This window comes from Hirundo rustica, chromosome 3, assembly GCF_015227805.2.
Source record: "Hirundo rustica isolate bHirRus1 chromosome 3, bHirRus1.pri.v3, whole genome shotgun sequence".
In the NCBI taxonomy this organism is placed as follows: domain Eukaryota; kingdom Metazoa; phylum Chordata; class Aves; order Passeriformes; family Hirundinidae; genus Hirundo; species Hirundo rustica.
This window is the reverse complement of record NC_053452.1, coordinates 70,215,439-70,236,303: the sequence shown is the minus strand read 5'-3', so window position 1 is coordinate 70,236,303 and position 20,865 is coordinate 70,215,439. Positions and strand designations below refer to the sequence as shown.

The window sequence follows — 20,865 nt, the reverse complement described above, 5'->3', positions numbered from 1 at the left end:
CTCGTGTTTCTGATCCGAGAAACTTTTTTTTAACGCTTATGTATTTTATGTATCTGAATTAAACAGACTCAGAAAATTTTAGTGATTCACTTGGAGCCATACAGGAGATAAGATTCAGAGCACAGTTAAAAAGAGGCCTGCTATCACTGCCTTCTAAATAAATCTCTTAGCCACACATGGACTGCTTGTCTATCATTCAAAATACATGAATCTAAAAACAATCTACTCTCATAAGAAAATATTTTCATGTGTTGGCCTCAATGCTCTTAGGGTAATTACTGCTAATTAAGTTGTACACATGAGAAAAAGTAAGACATGTCCTGAGTAATAATTTGGTGGAACTTATAATATGACAAGCTAAGCTGAAGATTTAAACCAACAGGAAATAAGTCCAAATTGCTAAAAGATGCTTGTGAAATTTAATCATTTTACTATGTATTGGCAAGAAAATCTCAAAGAATTTGTATCATTTGTATGTTTTGTTGGAAACTTGTGTTATATGGATATTGTTTAATTTCATTAAGTTGTTTTTCAGTTATTTAGGCTGCAGTGAATTCACTAAGGTACGTCAGGTTTCCTGAAACATGCCTTAATCCGTGCACATGCTTCATGCACTCTCATGGGAGACAGAGTTGCAGCATGAGGTCCGACTTCTGCCAAGCTTGGGCTCCTGAGGGAGAAACCAAGGCAAGAGGCAGCATTGGTACCAGCCCCACGTGCCCTGCAGCGGAGCAGGTCTGCTGTAAATGAAGTTCTATGGTGCTGCTTGAAGCCCAGAGGGCCCTGCAGCAGTCATAGGACAAGACATTGTCTCTGAGGAGCCAAGAGAAGCAGTGTCGGAATGGGCTTGAGCTGTGCTGTGCTCCTGGTGTTAAGTTTGCCTCTTGTCTAACAGATGCGGACAGGCAAGATTCTATCAATCTCTTTCTGGGAGTGTTCAAGCCTGCAGAAGGAAAGCCACATCTCTGGGAACTTCCCACTGATTTTTATTTGCATCACAAGAACACCCTCAGTCTGCCACAGACCAGGCAAAGGTATTTTGCTGTTCTGTTTTTTGGGAATTTTTTGTTACTGCTCAAATAAATTTATAAAAATACATGTTGCTAGTCAAATAATTCGGTCAGCCTGTCAAAAACTTGCTTACTGTTTTTTGTGTTTATACAAAAGCTTAAAAAAACCACCTTCAAGAGATTACAAAAAAAATGTTGAACATCATTGTTTCAAAGGATTTGCTTTATTTAGTACGTTATTTTCCTGTTGTACTTAAGAAGAAGGTTAATTTCATATTAAATTCTATCCTTCAGAGTAAAATGCTTCACTGTTTTACTGAAGCACAGCTACTACAGTTCCATTAGGCAATATATAGGTGCATTCTTCATTGTCAGATTTGTTAATGGTTGAATTTGAGATTATGTGATAAGGATAATATTTATTTTTCTATGTACTGCACTTAGTCTGCAGCTGTGCATACCAAGAAACCCATGATATTCTACCTTCCTTTCAGCATATGTCTAGCCTTTTTTGAAGACTTTTTTTCTTCAATTACATTCCCCTGTTGCATGGTAATAAACAGAAGTAATTAAGTATAAAAATCCTAAAGTAATTTGATTGCTTCACAGAGGGAATTTTGTTTTTGAAGACTATGAATACTGTGCATTTAAAAAAAAATCCATTTTAACAAAAAGGACAGTATTCAACTTGTCAACTAAATAATCACTTAGGATTTTGGCTGGTTTTATCTTTATTCATTCTGTGAGCCATAAAGCGCTGTAGTAAAGATGGCAGATCTGAATATCTGCATTTAGATTTTTGTCTGGGCAAAACTGCAAGTGTTTAACCAGTGTGATCAGTCCCTGTTGTCCTGATTATCCTGTTAACCTGTTGCAGCAGCTGGCACATGATATGGCTCTTTCTGAATTTCAGTCCTCTTGTATTGTCTCCTGAGGCTCCTCTTAAAGGTAGCTTATATGAGCCATACAACCAAGTGCTATTTCAGGCATACATTAAACATGCAATATTAATTTTCTTGACTACTCGTTCTGAACATTATTATATGTCTAAAATTAATTCAGCTGATCTATTGCAGATATGCAAATGTTCTAGTCTCCCTTTCATCTGTTACTCTGTTAAAAGAGCCGTCTCTTATTTGTCACACATACTGTTCTCAAATGAGGTGGAATATTAAAAAGAAAGGTTGCTACTCTTAATTTACATGTTAATTATTTTTCCCTTTCATTCTAACCAGAATTTCTCCTGGGCAGTTATAATACACAATCAAGATGTTTCATTATGTGAATGAAATGACACCTTCCTGTAATAGCTAGGTAACATAAATACGTGAAAAAAATCTCCTCGAAGTAATTTTTTGTTTCTACCAAACATTTGTGTAACTTTTTCCTGCCTGTCTGTGTAGTGCCTCTTTTAAGTTCCTTAGGCACAGCAGCAAAAGAAATAATGACACTCATAATGAAATCAAGGATTTAGGAGAAGGAAGATGATATTTCCTGTCATTGAAACTTTTGACTATCTGTGCTTTTACTATATGGTAACTGCCTCCTCATCAGGAGGAAAATATTTAATAAGGTTTATATCTTACTTCTGTATAATTTATGATTCATGTGAAAGGACAGTGAATATGGAAAAGAGGACTTTGCGTTGCCATGTTACTTATCATTTTTGCAGGCAACAAAACTGGCTGTGTCTACATAATTTCTGAAGGCACTGGAGAAAATAGCTTACTAGCATGGGACTTTGAGAAGAGGCAGGACCATCAGGCATAACTCATTCCTTATTGTCTAGGTTGTACACAGTTCTTGGAACTGAAGTGTGTTTTCCTGCCTGTCCTGTATCATCTCCTAAATCCTGGCCATGGGAATACACCCATTGTGTCTGCTGCAGATGGCTACATTGACAGGAGTAGGAGATAACCATGTTAATAGTCTGATTACAGCCCTCTCAGTATTGTGGATACACACGGATTTGAAATAAAAATCAATGAAGACAATTGTGTTTTCATTCCATGTAATGAAGTAGAAGAAACTATCAGAATAAATCAGAGAAGAAATTAAAGTATATTTGAGAAGAGACAATAAAAATGTGTAAATATGAATGAAAGATAAAACGTGCTTTGTTTTATGAGTGTTGCTTGGGTTCCTTTGCTGTTTTACAGAAATCCTGAATAAGCTTCCAGCAGGGCTTGAATTCTTCTGTTCGTATTGCCAACAGCACTCAGACTTATGAGAGCTGTTACATCAAAACGTATTTCTTTGTGTGGAGTCAGCTGCTTTGACAATCATCTGATCTTATTATCATTGACCTTCACTTCTTCATATCTTTTTCCTAAATTATGGGATCTGAATAACGTGTGGGAAGGGATGCCTTCCCCCCACTCCTCCCACCCTCCAATGACCAGAACAAAAGAAATACATAAATACTTTTGATATGTACTAAGACTTTCATTTTCAGTGCTATAGAGGTAGGCATCTGAAATGTATTTTTTTTAATGAAACAAAACCGCTCTTCTATCCATACCTGTATTGAGTTTTGTGTGTTTAAATTTCTTGATTTGAGAGCAAAGTAGCTGGCCAGGGGCCTGTTGAAATCCTCCATCCAATTCAGCAACGTTTGCTGAAGTGACACTGTATGAATGGGTGAATGTTATATTTAAACTGGATAGGCTGGATACAAGATCCAATCTCCTGTATCAATTGTGTTTCTGTTTTTCCTGTACAGCTATACTTACTGGTGGACCATGGGTGTGCTAAAGCATTTACCTCTTCCTTTTGATGAAGGTAGGATCTATATTTGCTCCTTGCCCTTGCAGAGTATCTTGAAAAAGAAGTTTTAGTCACAAATACTTTTTAACTGGTTTAGGTCCCAAATCTGGAAAAAAAAAAGTGTTTCCGTAATGGTTTCTAAATACTTCTCTGCCTTCTCCCCACCCCAAGGAGATAGGATCTTTCCATTGCAGGTTGCAAGAGCTACCTACATGGCTAAAACCTTGACCTTTATGTGTTTATGAGCCAGGGCACACTTAATTATTTTTTCTTTTTTTTCTTGTCTATTAGCATATATTTATAGCCTGTGCTGGTGATCCTATTACTAGTTATAGCTAGTGTATCTTATTTCTCTCTTATTTTCTGTCACCATAGCTAGTGTGTCTTATTTGTCTGTGGTGCTGTGGAGCATCTTTTATTAGGAATTGTCATCATGAAGTGAAATCAAATTACAGTGGTTGATAATGCATATTTATTAAAAATGTGCAATGCACCTTCTACATGTCGTATTTCTTTGTCTCAGATGGGATATGACTGTAGGAAAAAATTGCCTGGCTAGGAGAGCAGGCTACTGTTTGATTAGGTTTTTTGCAAGAGTCAGTAATTGCTAGTTATTTTTTTTTTCCCCCCTCAGTGACATGTGCTGAAAACAGACGCAAGTTGACAGTGAAGAAATTCCACAAATACGAAGAGGAAATTGATATCCACAATGAGTTTTTTAGGCCATATGAGTTGAGCAGTTTTGATGAGACCTTCTGCTTGGCAATGACCAATTCTACACGGTATATTGGGATGTTTTGTGGCTTGAAATCCTTGACTGGAAGTTGATTTGGTGTGAATTAAATATGCATTTGGGGTTTTTTGTTAAATATGTGTGATTTCAAATTTAGCAAAGTTCTTGAAACCAAATCACAATGCTACATGGAAATGTTACTTTAAAGAAAAGTCAGTTAAAACAGAAATTAGATTTCAAATTCGTTTTTGTTATGGAGTGCCTAGTGTCTGGGCACTTCATGGCTGAGAGATGAACTTTCCTCTGTTGACTCAGATCACCGAGGCTGCTTTCAAAATATTTGTTTTCTCATTGTTCTGCTCTTGTTTCACAGTTGTTTTCTTCAGTTCATCTGGTTCTCACAGCTGGTCAGATATTTTTGGGAGTTTTTGGTTGGCAGCAGTCAGCTGGGTATTCTGAGCATAATCCGAATCATGGTTTGGCTGAAGACTTCCAGGCAGATTATGTTTCGTGTAGCTGTTTGACCCAATTTGTGTGTTGGCAGCATTTTGAAAACAATGTACAAAACCCTGACTTACCAGGCTTCTTCAGCACAAGAATGGAGCACAATGCTTTAGCATCTTTGGCAAGTGGCGATACTTGCAGCTGTTTTGTGGAACTAAATAATGCAAATGAAAGCTTTTTAAAAGCCTTGGCTCTATATATACGTCAACTTGAAATTATAAAGTTAGAACTTAATATATCTTTTTTTTTTTTTTTTTTTTTTTTTTTTTTTTTTTTTTTTTTTAGTTCACAGGTAGATGTTAGAGGTGGTTCTTCCAGAAAATTTAAAAATTTTGTGTTACACTTTGTTCATGAACACTTTTTCTTTTCTGTTTTGGCAGAGATTTCATGCCTAAGAATGTGGGAATTGATCCAAGTCCGTTTACTGTTCGTAAACCTGATGAAACTGGAAAATCTGTGTTGGGGTAAGAAATCAGAAATTTTGTTATGGTTCAATAGTAATGACATAGTAATGAAAATGTATAAACTTTTATCTGTGTGTCTGTGAAACATATGCTATGTTACATAGGAAATAAAAAATTCATTGATGTTGTACTGCAGAATTGTACATTTTGAAAATCACATCTAATTTGAGATTTTTATTTGAGACTGGAAATTCTTAGTTCAACTTGTTTAATATTTTCTGTTTTCTCTCATTGCTCAAAGCAAAAATCATGAGAAGATTTTACCAATAATATGCAGAAGTTATTAAAATTTGATCATCTCTTCATCCTAGTGGCAGCTCTATTCTCTATTGGAGTTGACAGCAGTGCATATTTTCTTGTTGTCTTTAAAAAATGTATACATTTTTCATAAATAGTGCATATTCTGAAACAGCAATAAATGCCAATTTCAGCATCATCTTTGATAAAGTACATTATTAAAATATTTATGGATAAAATGATATAAAACAATCCAGCAGCAGTTGCTGGGACAAATGAATGCTTCATTTAGCTGCTTTTGCATCCTGGACCTGCTTTGCTACTCTATTTATTTCACTGCTGTGTCCCAAAAGGGCTGTGCAGAATCTTCCCGAATTCATTCTCTCGTTGGTAGCTCATATTAAGGAAACCTTTTGTCAGTAGCTACTGTGCTGTGACAACATTATAAGTTCCTCTGAAAACTTGTTCTTCTGTAAGACACTACAACATTTGTCTGTCTCGTGTGCCCTGATCCTGAGGGTCTCATTGTCAATAAATGTTGAGAGCGGACTGTGCTTATCACCAGTAGAACCTCATTTCATGCTACTGAGTCCCTGGGAATAAACAGGAAGACCATTCAACTGTTACACAGTTTATCTCTGCTAAGAATTTGAGTTTATGAGTATTTTGAGGATAAGCTTTATTCTTCCGCTATGGTAGAATGTTAGATTTTGGACTAAATTGTCTCCAGGTACTCCATTAAATAGTTGACCATTATATAATTTTCTCAGGCACTTGTATTCAAGCTCTTCACTGTGATTTTTAGGGATTGATGTGGGACAGAGAATCTGCTCCATCAAAGCCACATTCCAGGACTCTCTGTGTATCACTTACAAGGCTTCCCCTTCATTGACTGTGTTGTGGAGTAAAATGTGGCTTCACTCCTGCACCTCACCCATATTTAGCCTTGAAAAAGGTGGTACCTTTGCCTTGTTCATTTGTCATCATCTTTTGATCTAAGACATTTCTGAAGGAAATTTGGTGATCTTATTTTGTCTGTAGGCATTCAGGTCCCAAGGATCTTGGCTGTGTACATGTTGGGAGTGGGGTGAGGATAACACTCTTAGCGCTGTTTGGCTACTTGCTCCGTTCCTCAGCTTTCAGAGAGGATCACTTTTTTTGTGATCTTCACCTCATCTAGAAAAGTAGGGAAAAATCTCTTCATTTTCCCTAAGAAGAATGCTTTTGTCTTCATAACTTCCTGTAAATTTCAGTCCAAGGAAATGTCGGGTTCTGCTGAGTCAGAAATCAAGGTTGCCCAGGGTATTATTTTTCCCAAGGCATTTGTTCCAGCTCTAAAATTTCTTCTGGTACAATCATGGCCTTGGGGGTGGGGCATGCTCCTAGATTAGAACATCTGGAAGGACTCTCTTACTTGTTTATATGTGTTCCTTGAGCATATAAAGTGTAGCTAATTCAGTGCAGGGATAAACTGCTGTGTGAGTTTCTCTTCAAGAGGCAGCATCTGTAACAGTCATGGTGTGCTCCACTAGGGCTCAAGTGATGCTGATGAGAGCACTAGACCTGCATCTCCAAATAGAATTTGCATCAATCTTTGTGCTCTTTTCAGAGCCTCTAGCATGCTGCTGTCTTCCTTTAGAGTAAGTCACGCTGTCTGTCAGTGATACATGGGACAGTCAGTGCAGCAAGGAAGAGATGTTCCTTCCCTATTTCCAGGGATTTGTCTATAAACCATCTATTCATTAGCTAATGTCTATTCATTAACTGCCTTCCCTGAAAGATTGTGACAGTGTCTGAGAGGAAATTGCAACTAAATACTCTTCTGTGGCCACTAGGAGAGATTGCAGAACACGTAAGTCTGGTATGATTTCTGATGGGTGAAGTAATTTGTACCTTTCAGAGTGCAGTTAAATTCAGTGTTAACCTGCTTACGTAGAGATGTTATCTTGAAGGCTTCGTATAAATAAGGCATCTCTTTATATTGACTAGAGTTTCTTAAGTGAGAAATATATACTGCATCAAGAAATGTTGCTGGTTAAAGAATTAAATTGAGGGGAGAGGTACAGAAAATAATGGAAAAAAATTGACATTACCATTAAGATTTGGAGCCAAGATTAAGGAAGCTATTGGAATCGCTATTGTTACCAATCAGAAAAGTGAAACTTTTTCCAAGATAAAAACCCAAGATGTTATGTCTCAATTAATTTTCATTCCTTTTTATTTATTCAGTTGTGGGGAGGAATTTAAGTAAAGAATCAGAGAATTGGTGGAGAAAGGCTGACAGAATTCTTTGGGCTTTCTTTAAATGCTCTGGAATAACAAGAGATTGAAGAGGAGAAATCAATCAGGGATTTTAAAAGATGAGCAAAAATTGCCCCAGAGGTTAAAACTTATTTCCCTGGAAAGATTGTAACCAAGATTAGCAATTTTAAATATTCATTGCTAATATCCTGCTGATTTCATAAATACACACTGCCTTTCCTAATAGAAACAAAAATAATAGAGAAGAAACTGTGCTGCAGCGCAAAACAGCTGCTAGTGCTCCTCCACCCCCAAGTGAGGAAGCAGTGTCAAGTAGTTCTGAAGATGATTCTGGGACAGATAAAGAAGATGAAGGTGCTGTTTCTCAACGTTCAACTCCAGTAAAGGTGACTGATGCAGGAGACAATACAAAAATCACAGAGGTAAGAAATTACTGTGTTAGGCAAGAAGGCTTAAAATTCACATTCCCTTAAAAAAGTGTAATAGAACAGTCAGAAGTAAAGTACTGAGAATTTTAGTGACAGAGGTCTCCAGTGAAATTTTTTTTGTGCAGATATTAGCATAACTGCAGCACAACTGCTTGTTAAACTTTTCTGTTCTTGTCATATAATAATGAAACACAAAGGAAAATAGCATTAAACAGAAAGAAAACTACTGTCAGAAACCTGTGGTATTTGAAAGGTATTGGATCATTACATAATGTGAAATGCACCTGTATTAGTATGTTAGTTCAGGGCAGTAGTGCACATCTGATTATTGTCTGTTACCAAGCTCTGGTACACAACATTAGGTGGCCTTGGAGCATGCAAATGAAATTCCTTTTTTCTCCAGGAATGTTTACTTGATCCACCTACTTAATCAACATTTAGCCCATGGGAGTTAATCTGGAGCAAACCCCCTGAAAGACATGTAGTATGAACCTGAAGTCCTGAGAACCACATCTTGGAATTACAAAGCAATTCCTCACTTGCTTAGGTCGATTAACTGTAAATTAATGTTCATTCTGTCTAAATTTCAACCTGATTTATGTGACTGCTTTTAAATTGCTGTCCCATAATTATGTGGTCTGGCATTAAAAAAAAAAAAAAAAAAAAATTAACTAACTTCAAAACTGTGCATGATAATGTGCACAGGATCTATGCTATTACTGGTACTAGGGTTGCAGATAACGGCAGTGAATAAAATAGTGAAATAAATTGCATTTGCTCAGTCAGGTGGAAAGAATGTATATTTTCAGTTGTGGGCTATTAATCTTTTTTTTGCTAGCTTAACTCCCATTTTGTTGGAAACCCTTGGGTGCTAATTTAATGAAAATTTTGAGTTCTATAAAGAATTATGGAATTATCTATTTTATTAGTTCATGTAATAGTTCTTCAAATTCTTTCTTGTAGACGTCCATTTTGGATACCATTGAAAGTTCCTTAGCAAAAGGTTATGCTAATGTATACTATAGGAATTTGGAAAATACTTATGTTGTCTGGCAGGGTTGTTCTTTTTAAAGTAACAGCTAATTTAAATGGTTATAGGATTGTGCAAGTTATCACTTCTGAAGAAAATTGAGTATTTATAACCATAGCATGAAATGTAGTGCCTGATAGGCAACAGAAAATTACACTGTTTTTTTTGTTTTCTTTTCTTTTCTTGTCTTTTGACCCACCCCTCCCCCCGATTCAAATTTTGTTTTTATTCTGCCGAGGGTTTTGTATTCTCAGCCTTCAACAGTGCAATAGTGTCTTCTTCCTAAGCCAGTACAAGCGCATTTATTTATTTGCGTTTATGCAAAGTATTTTATCTGAAAGTTTTCTGTTACCTCTGAATAACAAAGTGCCTGTTCTCCAGAAAATCAGATTGTTTCTAGATTTTTTTAACAAAAATCCATGTTGAAATTTTATTATTGATTCCTGCTGTTGCATAATTCATCTCAGATCAGTTTTTCCCTGTTTTGAACACACTTCAGCACTCAGACCTAAAGTATCTTTTTTAGATTTTTAACATGTTTAAATTAAAGGCGTATGTAAACACAAAGTATGATTTGAAGTATTGAATTTCAATGGTTTAAAAACTGGGTAAACTATTCTGACTTTTTAGTAATGATACGAAGAAATATATTCCAATTTATTAGTACCTTTTCACACATTGAATTTTAGTCATAATATGCGTTGTTAATTCACACCATTCCTTATTATTTGTGGAATTCAAAAAGCTAGTTCCTTTCTGTTCACATCTCTGAGAAATTAATAAAAAATGCCTTTATACTTCTGGTCAGGACATACCTTTCTGAAGTTCTTTGACTTTGAATCATTTTGAACAAAGAGAAAACTGTCTTTATATTTGACTCACAGTCATATGTGTCTTGTCAGAACCCCCCCCTCAGTTTAGCACTGAATCATTAGACACAGTTAGTGAACTATTGCATGTACATTGATTCCTTGTCACAGTTGACTGACATGATTGCATAATATATAAAATAAAAATAGTTTTGTTCAACCTGAGGTTTGTAATTATTGCAGAATTGGCAGCAGGAAGTGTGAAAGCAAATGTGGGAGAACGTTCTGAACGAATATAATTTATTCTATATTAAGTTTCAACACAGAACAGAATTTAATAACTACACCATTATGTTCTACTAATATAATTTATTCTCCTAATATGTTGTTTTAGCTGATGACATTTTTAAAGAATTCTTTACTTGTTGAATAAATGTGTTGGTTAATATTTTTAAAAAAATATTTTCTTAAAAATATATGTGTAAGCTAAGATTGCTGTGATTGTGAGAAACCTGTTTGTTTTTGTCTGCACTTCTGGAATGATATTTTGGTTTGTAAGGAAGTTCTTTCTTAAGAACAAACTTTCTTTGGATGTTGTTACAGTATTCTTAATCTGAATCTTTCTTGTGTTCCAGAATGTAGTGCAATCAACAAAAGATGTGTATGGAGTCAATCTTTCAGATATCCCTTCAGAAGATGATCTTGCAATATATGCAAGGTGAGGTAAATTTCCAGAGGTAATCAGTAAAGGATAATTTGAGCTAGTTAAGTGCAGTTTGTGAAAATGCTGCCTTTGATTAATTATTAAAATGAGAAGTTTGCCTATATATCCTGTCGCTTTCAAAATCAAACTGTTTTCAGCTGTCTGTGTCAATTCTTGTTTCAGTGGAAGCTCTGTAGATGTCTCTGAGAGCAAAATTTGGGGCTTAAGTCATATGAAAGATGCTTCAAAATAGATACCTGTTACTTAATATAATCCTAGAAATTCATAAGTAAATTCATAGGAATTCCATATTCCATTGATAAGTAAATTCCACCGAAATGGTTCATGATTGTAAGCTTTGTAAGCTGTGGGATTAGCATTTTTCAAGTGTTGAATTACCCCAGTTCAAGTCAGTCATAATGAAATAGCTTATCCTGTAAAAATGCATATAAAATAATAGAAGTTGTCTTTTTGTGTAACATGATGTCATATAAGGGTCTAAAAAATGTACACCTCATCTCAGGAAAGTGCTGTGTGTAGAAGTGAATATTTGTGAGACATGCATTGAGATGGCCTTGTGTGCATTTGTTTTTATTTTCTAATGTGTAATAGCAGTAGCTACCCTGTTATATTTGAAAACCTTTTCAATTTTCAAGGGAAATTTTAATTCACTGTGATATCTATTTGATATGTGGTTTCATCCTGACTTACTTCATTAATCCACTCAAAGCATTTTTTTCTTTTTATTTAAAATTATTTTTCTCTTTTTCTTTGGGTGTAGTTATTTCTCCTCTTCTGCTGTTTAAAATTCCTATTTCAGCATATTTCCTACAAGCCGTCATTTGAAGATACTACACTTGAGTAGTGTTAAGGGGGAAATTTTTCATTATATCTGAAATTTTTACCTTCATCACCTCTACCTTTGTTTCTTTTTTAATTTTAACCCTAGAAGATGGATGCAAATTTGACAACAATCCTTTGATATAACAGGTAGTTATTGTGATTCTGAAAATGGCCAATGGCTCAGTATCTACTGAGAGTCACTCTGTGCAGATGGACAACTCTTTGTTAACATCCAGAATTGCAGCTACTTCCAATTTTATGATTTCTTCAGGCTGGACTAATGTTCAATCTATTGTTAATGTAAAACTGTAAACCCCTTGGAGGCTTTGAAGCTCCCTATTTATATCCTTTTTAAGAAAAAAATAAAACAAACCTTGCATTTATTTCATTTCCTTTGAGCAATGCAGGTTTTAAAAATAGAAAAAAATTACAAATTCTTTATCTCTTTTAGCTAACAAGGCATAGTGCTATTTCTGGTGTGCTGATTTATGTAATAAAGGATGTCAGTAAAATCTATACTTTCCAAAATGTACATCGCTTGAGAACAGCAGCAATTTCTTTCACAGTGTGATTACAGTTCTCACATCAAGCCTTTTTCTGTTACTGTAACAAGGGAAATGGGGGTGTAAGAGCCCCACTCCACGTGACATCGCTGGACATGATACGTGTGTTCTCCTTATCAGGATTAGGGTCTCGCAGATTCAAAGTACTTCAGGTTGAGTGGCTTTACATCAAGTGATCTATATTAAGCCTATTTGCAAGAGCAAATTAAAAGTAATTTAGATCTATTCAGCCTGTTTTCACTGATGGCTGAGATAATTCTTATCAAAACAGAAAGCACCGAAGCACAGGTTTGTTGAATTTGGAAGGGACAAGAAGTCCCTCAGATAGTTTGAGGACGTGTGCTGCAGATCAGCCGTGCGTGGTATCTTCCTGACATCGGGAAACTTGCTTGTATGCATTTAGGTCTTGTTACTTCCAAAATATTGAACAATTTGAAGCAATTAATTGTTTTGCCGTTGGATTTTTAAGTTGGTTGCAGGCTCCTGCACTAGAAGATCTTAATTATCTTGATTTCCACTTAAAATTCTCTTATTTAGAAATATAAGTATTTATTCCTTTAACAGTCAAAGCGATGTTGCTTGTCTCAGAGGCTTTTGTTTCTACAGTACAGACTCTGGATGGAGCAGAAAGAAAAGCTGCAATAAATTGTTTAGGAACACATTGTTCATTTGATTTCGGTACATTCTTTCATGCAATTGTTTTTGCACTGGTAATAGTTGCTTGTTAAAATGTAGTAAATATTCCTAAGTAGACCAGTAAGACTTCTTCAGCTAAATGGAAGCTCACTGTTAAGAAAAACCCTCTGCCTCAGAAAATTAAACTAGTAAATCACAACTGACATTTACTTGTCTCTTCAGTGGCACAGATGTGTTGGAGAGTGAACAAACTGAGTGCAAGATAGCTGCATATATTTACATTTGAAACCGTCTGACTTTCCCTTCTATTCTGAGTGACTAAGATTAGTGAAAAACTACTTTTCAGAAGATTTTGTTCCACTTCATTGCCAGGAAAAAAAAGCCGTGATAGTATTTTGCATTGGTAGTGTCTTCCAGCAAATATTTGGTGATGGAGAAATTGTCCCAAAAGGTTGTGCTTGTAAATAAGTGATCTGGACTAGCAGTGCTTCAGAAGATTGAATTCAGCAGAGGACTGATTTAAATCTGAAACTTAGGAGACTTTGTGTCTTTTACTGATTTTTCCGTTGGCTATTCCTCTGACTGATTGCTTTGAGAAAAACATAGGAAGTTGACCGTAGAGGGCTGCCTGTTTCTTCCCATGACATACTAGGTGACACCAATTGATAAGCAATTCTTTTTTCAAAGGAGATTCTGAGTTCATGCACCCTCTATGAATTTTTGACAATCTCTCTTGTTCACCAGAGGAGTACATCATGATCAGTGACCTACATAGCATGACGGAAAATCTGATTTCTTAGTGTCGTTTTCTTTTGTTTGATGGTTTTGGGGGCGATAGTTCTTTTATTCCTTTGATTTATTCTTTGATCTACTGCTTTTCACAGGTTTGTTCAGCTGGGACAGAGTCAGCATAAACAAGACAAGGGCAGCCAACAATTTTGTTCAAAACACCCCTTGGATAAGGTCATAAATTTGTAAGTATTCTTTTTCTTTTTCCGTTTAGCCTGATTTTGCTTCTGTCATTAGATATGAAAAGTGATCAGGTAAATTTGATGTTAAATTGCTTGAGAGTCACACTTCCATTTTCTTTACTGCATAAGAGGAACTGCAAAAACTGGTTTTTTGAGGGTTTGGGTATTTGGAGGATTTGGGTTTTGTTTGTATTCTTTTGGGGAGTCTTGTTTTTTGTTTTGGTTTTTAGTTTTTGTAATATCAAGGGGTTTCTATTCAAAGGTCTTAGCAATCATGAATTAACAGAAAGTGCTGAGTCTACCGAGTTTAGAGGGCAATTTCTTCTTGTATGTTCTTCACTAAAAAAACATTCAAAGTTGCATTTCAATCTTCTTAGTACTAATGTACTAAAAGAAAAAGGGTCATGCTATTATCCAAATGTCTTACTAATATTGAACCAGGTCTTACAATTTAGATGATCAAGTAATACCTTCCCAGTTGACATCTTCCTGTACTGTAGGCAGCTTAAAGTGTCACCAAGGCAAGGCAGAATTTTATTTACTTCTGTCACTGGGGTACATGATCCTTTATCCAACAGCATGGCCATTTCCTAGAGCTGCACGAGCTTTTCTGCAATCCATTGATTTACAGAAGCCTCGACTTTGTTTCCTGCGCTGCCTCTTGTCCAGGTGAAGTGAGGAAACCTTGAACACAGCGTTTGTACCTAAGTAGGGAGAGACACTGGGTGAGTCTCAGTTGGGCTGAGAAAGAATGACATGAAACAGATGTAACGCTGTGTATGAGACAATGCTGTCTAAAAGCAGTGTTTAGTCACTTGGTATTAGCTACATTTGAAGTGATGATACCACATTTGTAGGTAAATGAGCCTGTAGTTCTATAATAAAACATGCCTAATGGGTATTAAAGTAGTAAATTAGATTGGCAAACTGTAAAACTTGTTTTTCAATAAAAGGGAGCAAGTGTGAATGTTTTTAAATGAACATGTTTATTAAGAAAATATTTTGTAAGAAGAATAATATTTTTGCTGTGAATGAAGGCAATTTCTTTATTGTAATTGTAAAATCTCCCAGCATGTAAGACAGTCTAGGAGATAATCATTCCTTTTTTTACCCCTTTAAACGTAATTTTTTTCCCCCAATGCTGAGCTACTGTAAAACGAATACATGAAAGAGAGTCTCTACACAGAATTCTGGTGGCTTTGGGATAGTCAGATGTTAATTTTTCTCTTTTCCCAATTTCCAATGTGTTTCTGAATAGTAGAAGTGTAAAAGTTACAGGGCACACACAAATCTCTGCCTCCTCTCACTCCTCCTCTCAAAGTCACATAGATCATCTCTCCTTGCCAGCTCTAACAAGCATGCTCCTCTGTGAAGATCAGAGAGGAAACAGGCTATCTTAGAGTTGGTAATTTCTTTTTTTTATTACAATATATCTCTGGGCAGCTTAAACATTTTCTTTGTGGTTTTGTTCTTTAACTTTTTTAAATGTTTAAATATTGTTTGGATGATAACAGATTGTTCTTTTAGTTAAAGTCATAAATGTAGCCATTCTTAAGAGGCATGTTGTTCAACTCTGAAACAAGTTGAACAACTCTTTCTCTTACTGAGTATGAATTGCTGCTCTGAATCAGGAATTTCCTTGGAGAATACTAACTTTTTAGAGATAAAATAGAATAAACAAAAGTGTACTCAAGATTAGGAAGAGAGGGAGAGTTTTCAGTAACAGCGGCTGAGGCACAGCTTGCACTTGTTTCTCAAGCAGCTCTTGAAGAAATGGAAAAATTATACTAACTTTTATTAATTTGATGTTAGATGCCTTTTAAATTGAAAAAAAACCTGACAAATTTAACTATCCAGTGGTTGATTCATATGTAATAGAAGTGCAATCAAACCCTAGTACTTTTCCTAGTAAAATGAAGTACTCAGTCTAAAACTTTGGTTTCTTATCAGCCAGGAGATATAATTTAGGCTTAGGTTAGTCTTTTCCACACTTCTCTTTTTTAATCACCCCACATTTCACAAGTTTAAACACTTGACCATTTTAAGCAAATACATGAAGCCACTACAAAAGGCTTTTTATTATTTTTTTATTATTATTATTTATAATTATAATTCTTAATATTATTGGATTTTATTTATTATTTTTATAATGTTGATGCAGTGATATTTATTAATTCAAATATGAATTGTATAAATAGTGAAGGAAGGTTCTGGTTTAAATTTAGAAACTGTAGGTATGGACTAGAAATTAAAAAAACGAACTTGAACAGGAACAAAAGTGATGCCGTGAAATAATACAGAACTTGAGTGGAGAATGTGGAAGGATATTGTAATTCTTCTTTTTATTCTTATAAATTCCATGAAGGAAAAAATTATGTAATTTTACTTAGAGCTAAACGGAGCTGGGCTACTTTTAGCACAATCTATTATAATGTGTATGAGGAGAGATTCTAAGTACTGTAGTGTAATTATTGTTGGCTGACACAGTGCACCTGTTCCTAATTTCCTAATATTAATTTTGGTATTATATAAATAATAGTGTTGTAAAACTACACTCTCAAAACCGTTTCAAATGTACTTCATACATTTATCTAGGAGTACAAGAAACTTTATTCCCTCCTGAGAAGGGAATTGAGCGTTTTGATCCCCTGTAGCACAAAAGAAGAGTCTGGGCACGTTTAAACATCCTTATACCAAAGTGTGGCTGGTGCATACATCTGGGTCCAAGCTGTCTTCAGTGCCTGCGCTTCAGATCAAGTCATAGAATGCTTTGGGTTGGAAGGACGCTTAAAGACCATCCAGTCCCTACCAGGGGCAGGGACACTTTATACCAGACAAGGTTGATCACAGCCCCACCCAGCCTGGCCTGGAACACTCCCAGGGATGGGGCATCCACAGCTTCTCTGGGTGATCTGTTCCCTTGCCCTCACAGTGAAGGATTTCCACCTACTGCCTAAATTAAACCTGTCTTCTTTCACTTTAAAGCCATGCCCCCTTGTCCCATCACTTCATGCCCTTGAAAAAAGTCCCTCTGCAGCTCTCTTGCAGCCCCCTTTAAGTGCTGGAAAGTGCTATAAGGCCTCCCTGGAGCCTCCTTGTCTCTCTGGTGAACAACCCCAACTCTGTCAGCCTGTCTTCGTAGGGGAGGTACTCTAGCCATCTCATCATCTTCGTGGATATTTGCTTAGCATTCGAACATGGTGAAAAGGTACAATAGATACACTTCAGAGACTTGAGGAGAACTAATCAGTGTTGAAACAAATGGGGTGGCTTTCTGGTGACTGCTATGTGTCTGAGAGCTAATCCACATCACCATTCACTTTTTACCTTGCAAGTATGGAACACCTCATTATAAATGAAGGTTTTAACTGTATCTCTTACTGTAGAGACAATGGTGCTCTGGGTGAAACCGTAACACCAGGAAACCTGCTCACAAGTGGGATGAAAATAATTGAAAATTGCGTGTCAAGGGTGCCGTCCTTCATGACATCAAGTTTATGTTCCTATCTATGTAATTTTCACTGGGAGGCCATAAAGCTACAGGTCTCTAGGGAAACCTGATAGCCAAGTCATAAATAATGTGCTCTCCTTCATGACTATTGTAAGATATTAAACTTATAAAGTAGAATAGATTTTTACATTAATATGTTAGAGAAATGACTTTTAATTAAATGACTGGATAATACAAGCACTCTACAAATAGTTACAGCTTAATACAGGGTTATTAATCAAAGTTGGCATGCATGAACATGCGGTTCTTTCAATATATTTTTATCATGTTGATGCAAGTAGGAGCAAAATTGAGATTCAGTTATTAAATGCTCAAAATGAAATGCACTTCACTGCCCAGCTTCCATCGTACCTAAGGAAAGGATTTTTGAGTCATTAGTGCTTCAGAAATGTCATATCTTTAGCAATCAAACAATAAACAGAGAAGGCATCAATTTAATGTTATGGCTCTGTTTTGCTTTTTTACTTAATTGTCCACTTGCTAGTGGACTAGACAGACCAGTTATATTTGAGTAAGTGACATCTTTTGTTGTTATAAAGTGACATTGGTAAGTTAGTACAGTGTGCTAGTGTCAAATCCCATTGCTAGAGTCTTGGCTTGGATGCTTTACACTGGTTAAATAAGTACTGCAGAAACTACGGATACTTTGAAAAGCAATCTACTTTTAAAGCATCTAGGCTAATGTTTTTTACCGGTTCTGAAAACACGCACCTTAAATAAACTAGAAGTGATAATGAGAAGAAACTATCACATTGTTGAGGGGGGAAAAAAAAAAAAAAGTTTTAGAGTATGCAGCCAAACTCTGTGGAAGACCAGTGATTTTATTGTCTCAAGCTTAATAGTATACTTGTATAAATAATTCTATCATTCCAGGCAAAGAGTAATCAAATGAATGTATGGCTATGCAAAGTTGAAATATAAAACTGAAAACTATTACTTTAATCTGGAAACCTTTTTGTTTTATATACCATATTCCAGTTGTAGTGCAATATTAGGCACATTAGTATATCCTACATGACATGCTGTAGTAATTTTTTAAGACTAATGAATGGTCACATGATGAAACATCCAAAATACAATATATTTTACTAAAATAAAAGGCCACAAAATGATGGAGCAAGAGTTTTTAGCAGTTTTAATGGAAATCCTCATTTAGAAACAGGGTCAAACATTAATTTGTGCCCACAATGCAAGTAGGAGTTTAATAGGGCATTTTATTTATAGAAGGGCTTTCCCTTTAAGTGTTCCAGTTCTTACTTGTTTTGTTGTTTTTTTTTTTTTTTTTTTACCTTCAAAAAAGGAGATTCTACACATAAAAATAACTTCTTTTCTCCTGAAAAGCACATAGGTAGTGTGGCTTCCGTAGAATATGGCAATGATCTGAGTCTTCGTTGCATTTGGGCTGGTTGGTGTTTGCTTTATGAAATAGTGAGCTTTGACAGTAAGTTGCCACTTTACTTTCTTACCTGGGAAGTTTTGACCTCAAAAATAGGTGTACATTAGGATTCAAATATGGTATTTGTTAAATGAAGAAGATGTAAGAAATATTTTCATAAAATATCTGAGTGCTGTTGCTTATAATAAATTGTCTGTTTCCTGATAATAAGATGGAAATTTCGTACCTAATTAATCCTTTCTCTGTGTTAGCTCAGAGTATAATCACTTGCTATAATTGCTCCTAAGTGGATAGCTCAATGAAGTCTTTCTTTTATCTGCTATAAATGCATGGCACAGATCTACTTTAGCTGGGGTACTTACTGACCATAGCAGATCTGAGGAAGGATGAAGAAATGAGGGCAGGGCAAAGGGAAGTGAGAAGGTATTCTGTAATGGGATTAATGACAACTTACCTAATTACCCTACTTGGAAAGCCAGGTCTTAGCAGGTCTGCAATAGTGATAAAAATCTAGGTAAATGAATTATCTACTGGGAACTTGCCCTCTCATTGACTTTCCTGTATATTTCAAGGAAAATAAATACTCCTCTCTCTCAGTGGAAAATTTTTACCTAAAGATCTAAATATTCTGCATGTTTGGTTTTTTCCAGAATACCCATCTCCTCCTTTTCTCAAGACAATATTTATGAAGTCCAGCCTCCAAGAGCTGATAGGAAATCAATAGAGATTTTCCATGCACACATTCAGGCTGGAAGAGGAAACATGCAGCCCCTGGGAAGAGATGACTTCCTCATGTACAGAGAGTACATTCGAAACAGATACATGTAAATCCAAGCTGGATGCTCCTGCCAAATCTACTGTGCTGATAAGTCACAAAAATAATTTTTAGAAATGAAATCTACTTTTTGTTCTTTTGCAGTAATGAATTTATTACTAACTTTTGTATTTATTATTCTTTATTGTTACCCCTTTATTGTATTGTGCTTTTGGGGGGAAAGGTGGTTTAATATCTGATTTAAAAGGTTATTTAAAATATTTTTAGCTGAAAGCATATCCTAAGAGACTAAGTGAATAATCAGAGCACCCAGAGTCACTAGAGAGTATGTAGCGGTTTATGGCAAAGAAGATACGGCATCTTTAAATTTCTTACATTGTTATGTTTGCTAATAAAACAGAAGAGATTTGTACAGAAGAATCAGAAGAGAATGGTCTTCTTCCTCTTTCTTCCATGACAGAAAACAATATTCTTTTACAGCAGAATATTTTCTGATATTTCTTGAGGTTTTTAGCAAAGTGAGTGCTAGAATGACTGCTTCCAATTTTCTGCTTTCTTAAGCAAAAGTGAAAAATATGTGACTTATGTCAAAATCAAGATTTGCATCAACACTAATAAACTTTGTAACTCTAATATGTGTCAAATCATTCTCACTGGTTCTGGTAGCTACAGAATCTGTGCTGCATGCTGCAGGGTGAAGATGGCTTGTGACTAATTATCACAGGTTTCTAGTAGGAGTCTGAGGAAAACCCCATAATGACTGCATCTGCAAATGAGGGAAGACTCTTCATGTTACTGGGTTTGGACACCTAGAGAGTGCCAAACCCTCCAGTCATTTTTCTGGATGACAGGCATACTTTTGAAGCATACTCTTCCCACCCGTGTTGTTTGTACTCCTGTGGGATGCCTTCAGGTTCAAGCCTAGAGCCTCCGGGGAAAGTGGTGTTGGTAAGTGACTGGATTAGCTGGGGTGATCATGCAAGAGGAAGCAGCAGGCGGGTTAGGCAAGAATGAACATGATGTCCTGTGCTGGGTAAGAAGTAAAGAGGCAGTAGTTATCTAAATAGGCTCTTTTGGACTTAAAGCGAGTAAAATATTTTTCAATTAAAAAAAAAATAAAGGAAGGGAGGAAGCCTACTATTTGCAATTGCAATCTGAAATTCCCAACACTTTGTAGTCCTTTCCCCTGAATAATACTGACAGTATCAGCAGCATTCTTGACAA

At 35.8% G+C, this 20,865-nt stretch overlaps 1 protein-coding gene across 4 annotated transcripts in view; it reads left to right on the top strand.

The window, feature by feature from the left end:
- The window catches only part of FIG4 (FIG4 phosphoinositide 5-phosphatase), a 50,529-nt gene extending 30,468 nt beyond the window's left edge, over positions 1 to 20,061 (top strand). For 2 of the 4 annotated variants that reach the window (XM_040057644.2, XM_040057643.2), the window contains 8 exons: positions 896 to 1,034; positions 3,733 to 3,791; positions 4,411 to 4,558; positions 5,394 to 5,477; positions 8,203 to 8,398; positions 10,879 to 10,961; positions 13,873 to 13,962; positions 19,517 to 20,061. In XM_040057644.2, the coding sequence (XP_039913578.1) occupies positions 896 to 1,034; positions 3,733 to 3,791; positions 4,411 to 4,558; positions 5,394 to 5,477; positions 8,203 to 8,398; positions 10,879 to 10,961; positions 13,873 to 13,962; positions 19,517 to 19,694 (977 nt within the window). In that variant the 3' untranslated portion in view covers positions 19,695 to 20,061. Of the gene's footprint in view, positions 1 to 895; positions 1,035 to 3,732; positions 3,792 to 4,410; positions 4,559 to 5,393; positions 5,478 to 8,202; positions 8,399 to 10,878; positions 10,962 to 13,872; positions 13,963 to 14,590; positions 14,685 to 16,554; positions 16,640 to 18,811; positions 18,902 to 19,516 lie in introns of those variants that run through there. The other 2 variants (XM_040057645.2, XM_040057647.2) reach the window with 2 other exon arrangements.
- The last annotated feature ends 804 nt before the right edge of the window (positions 20,062 to 20,865 follow it).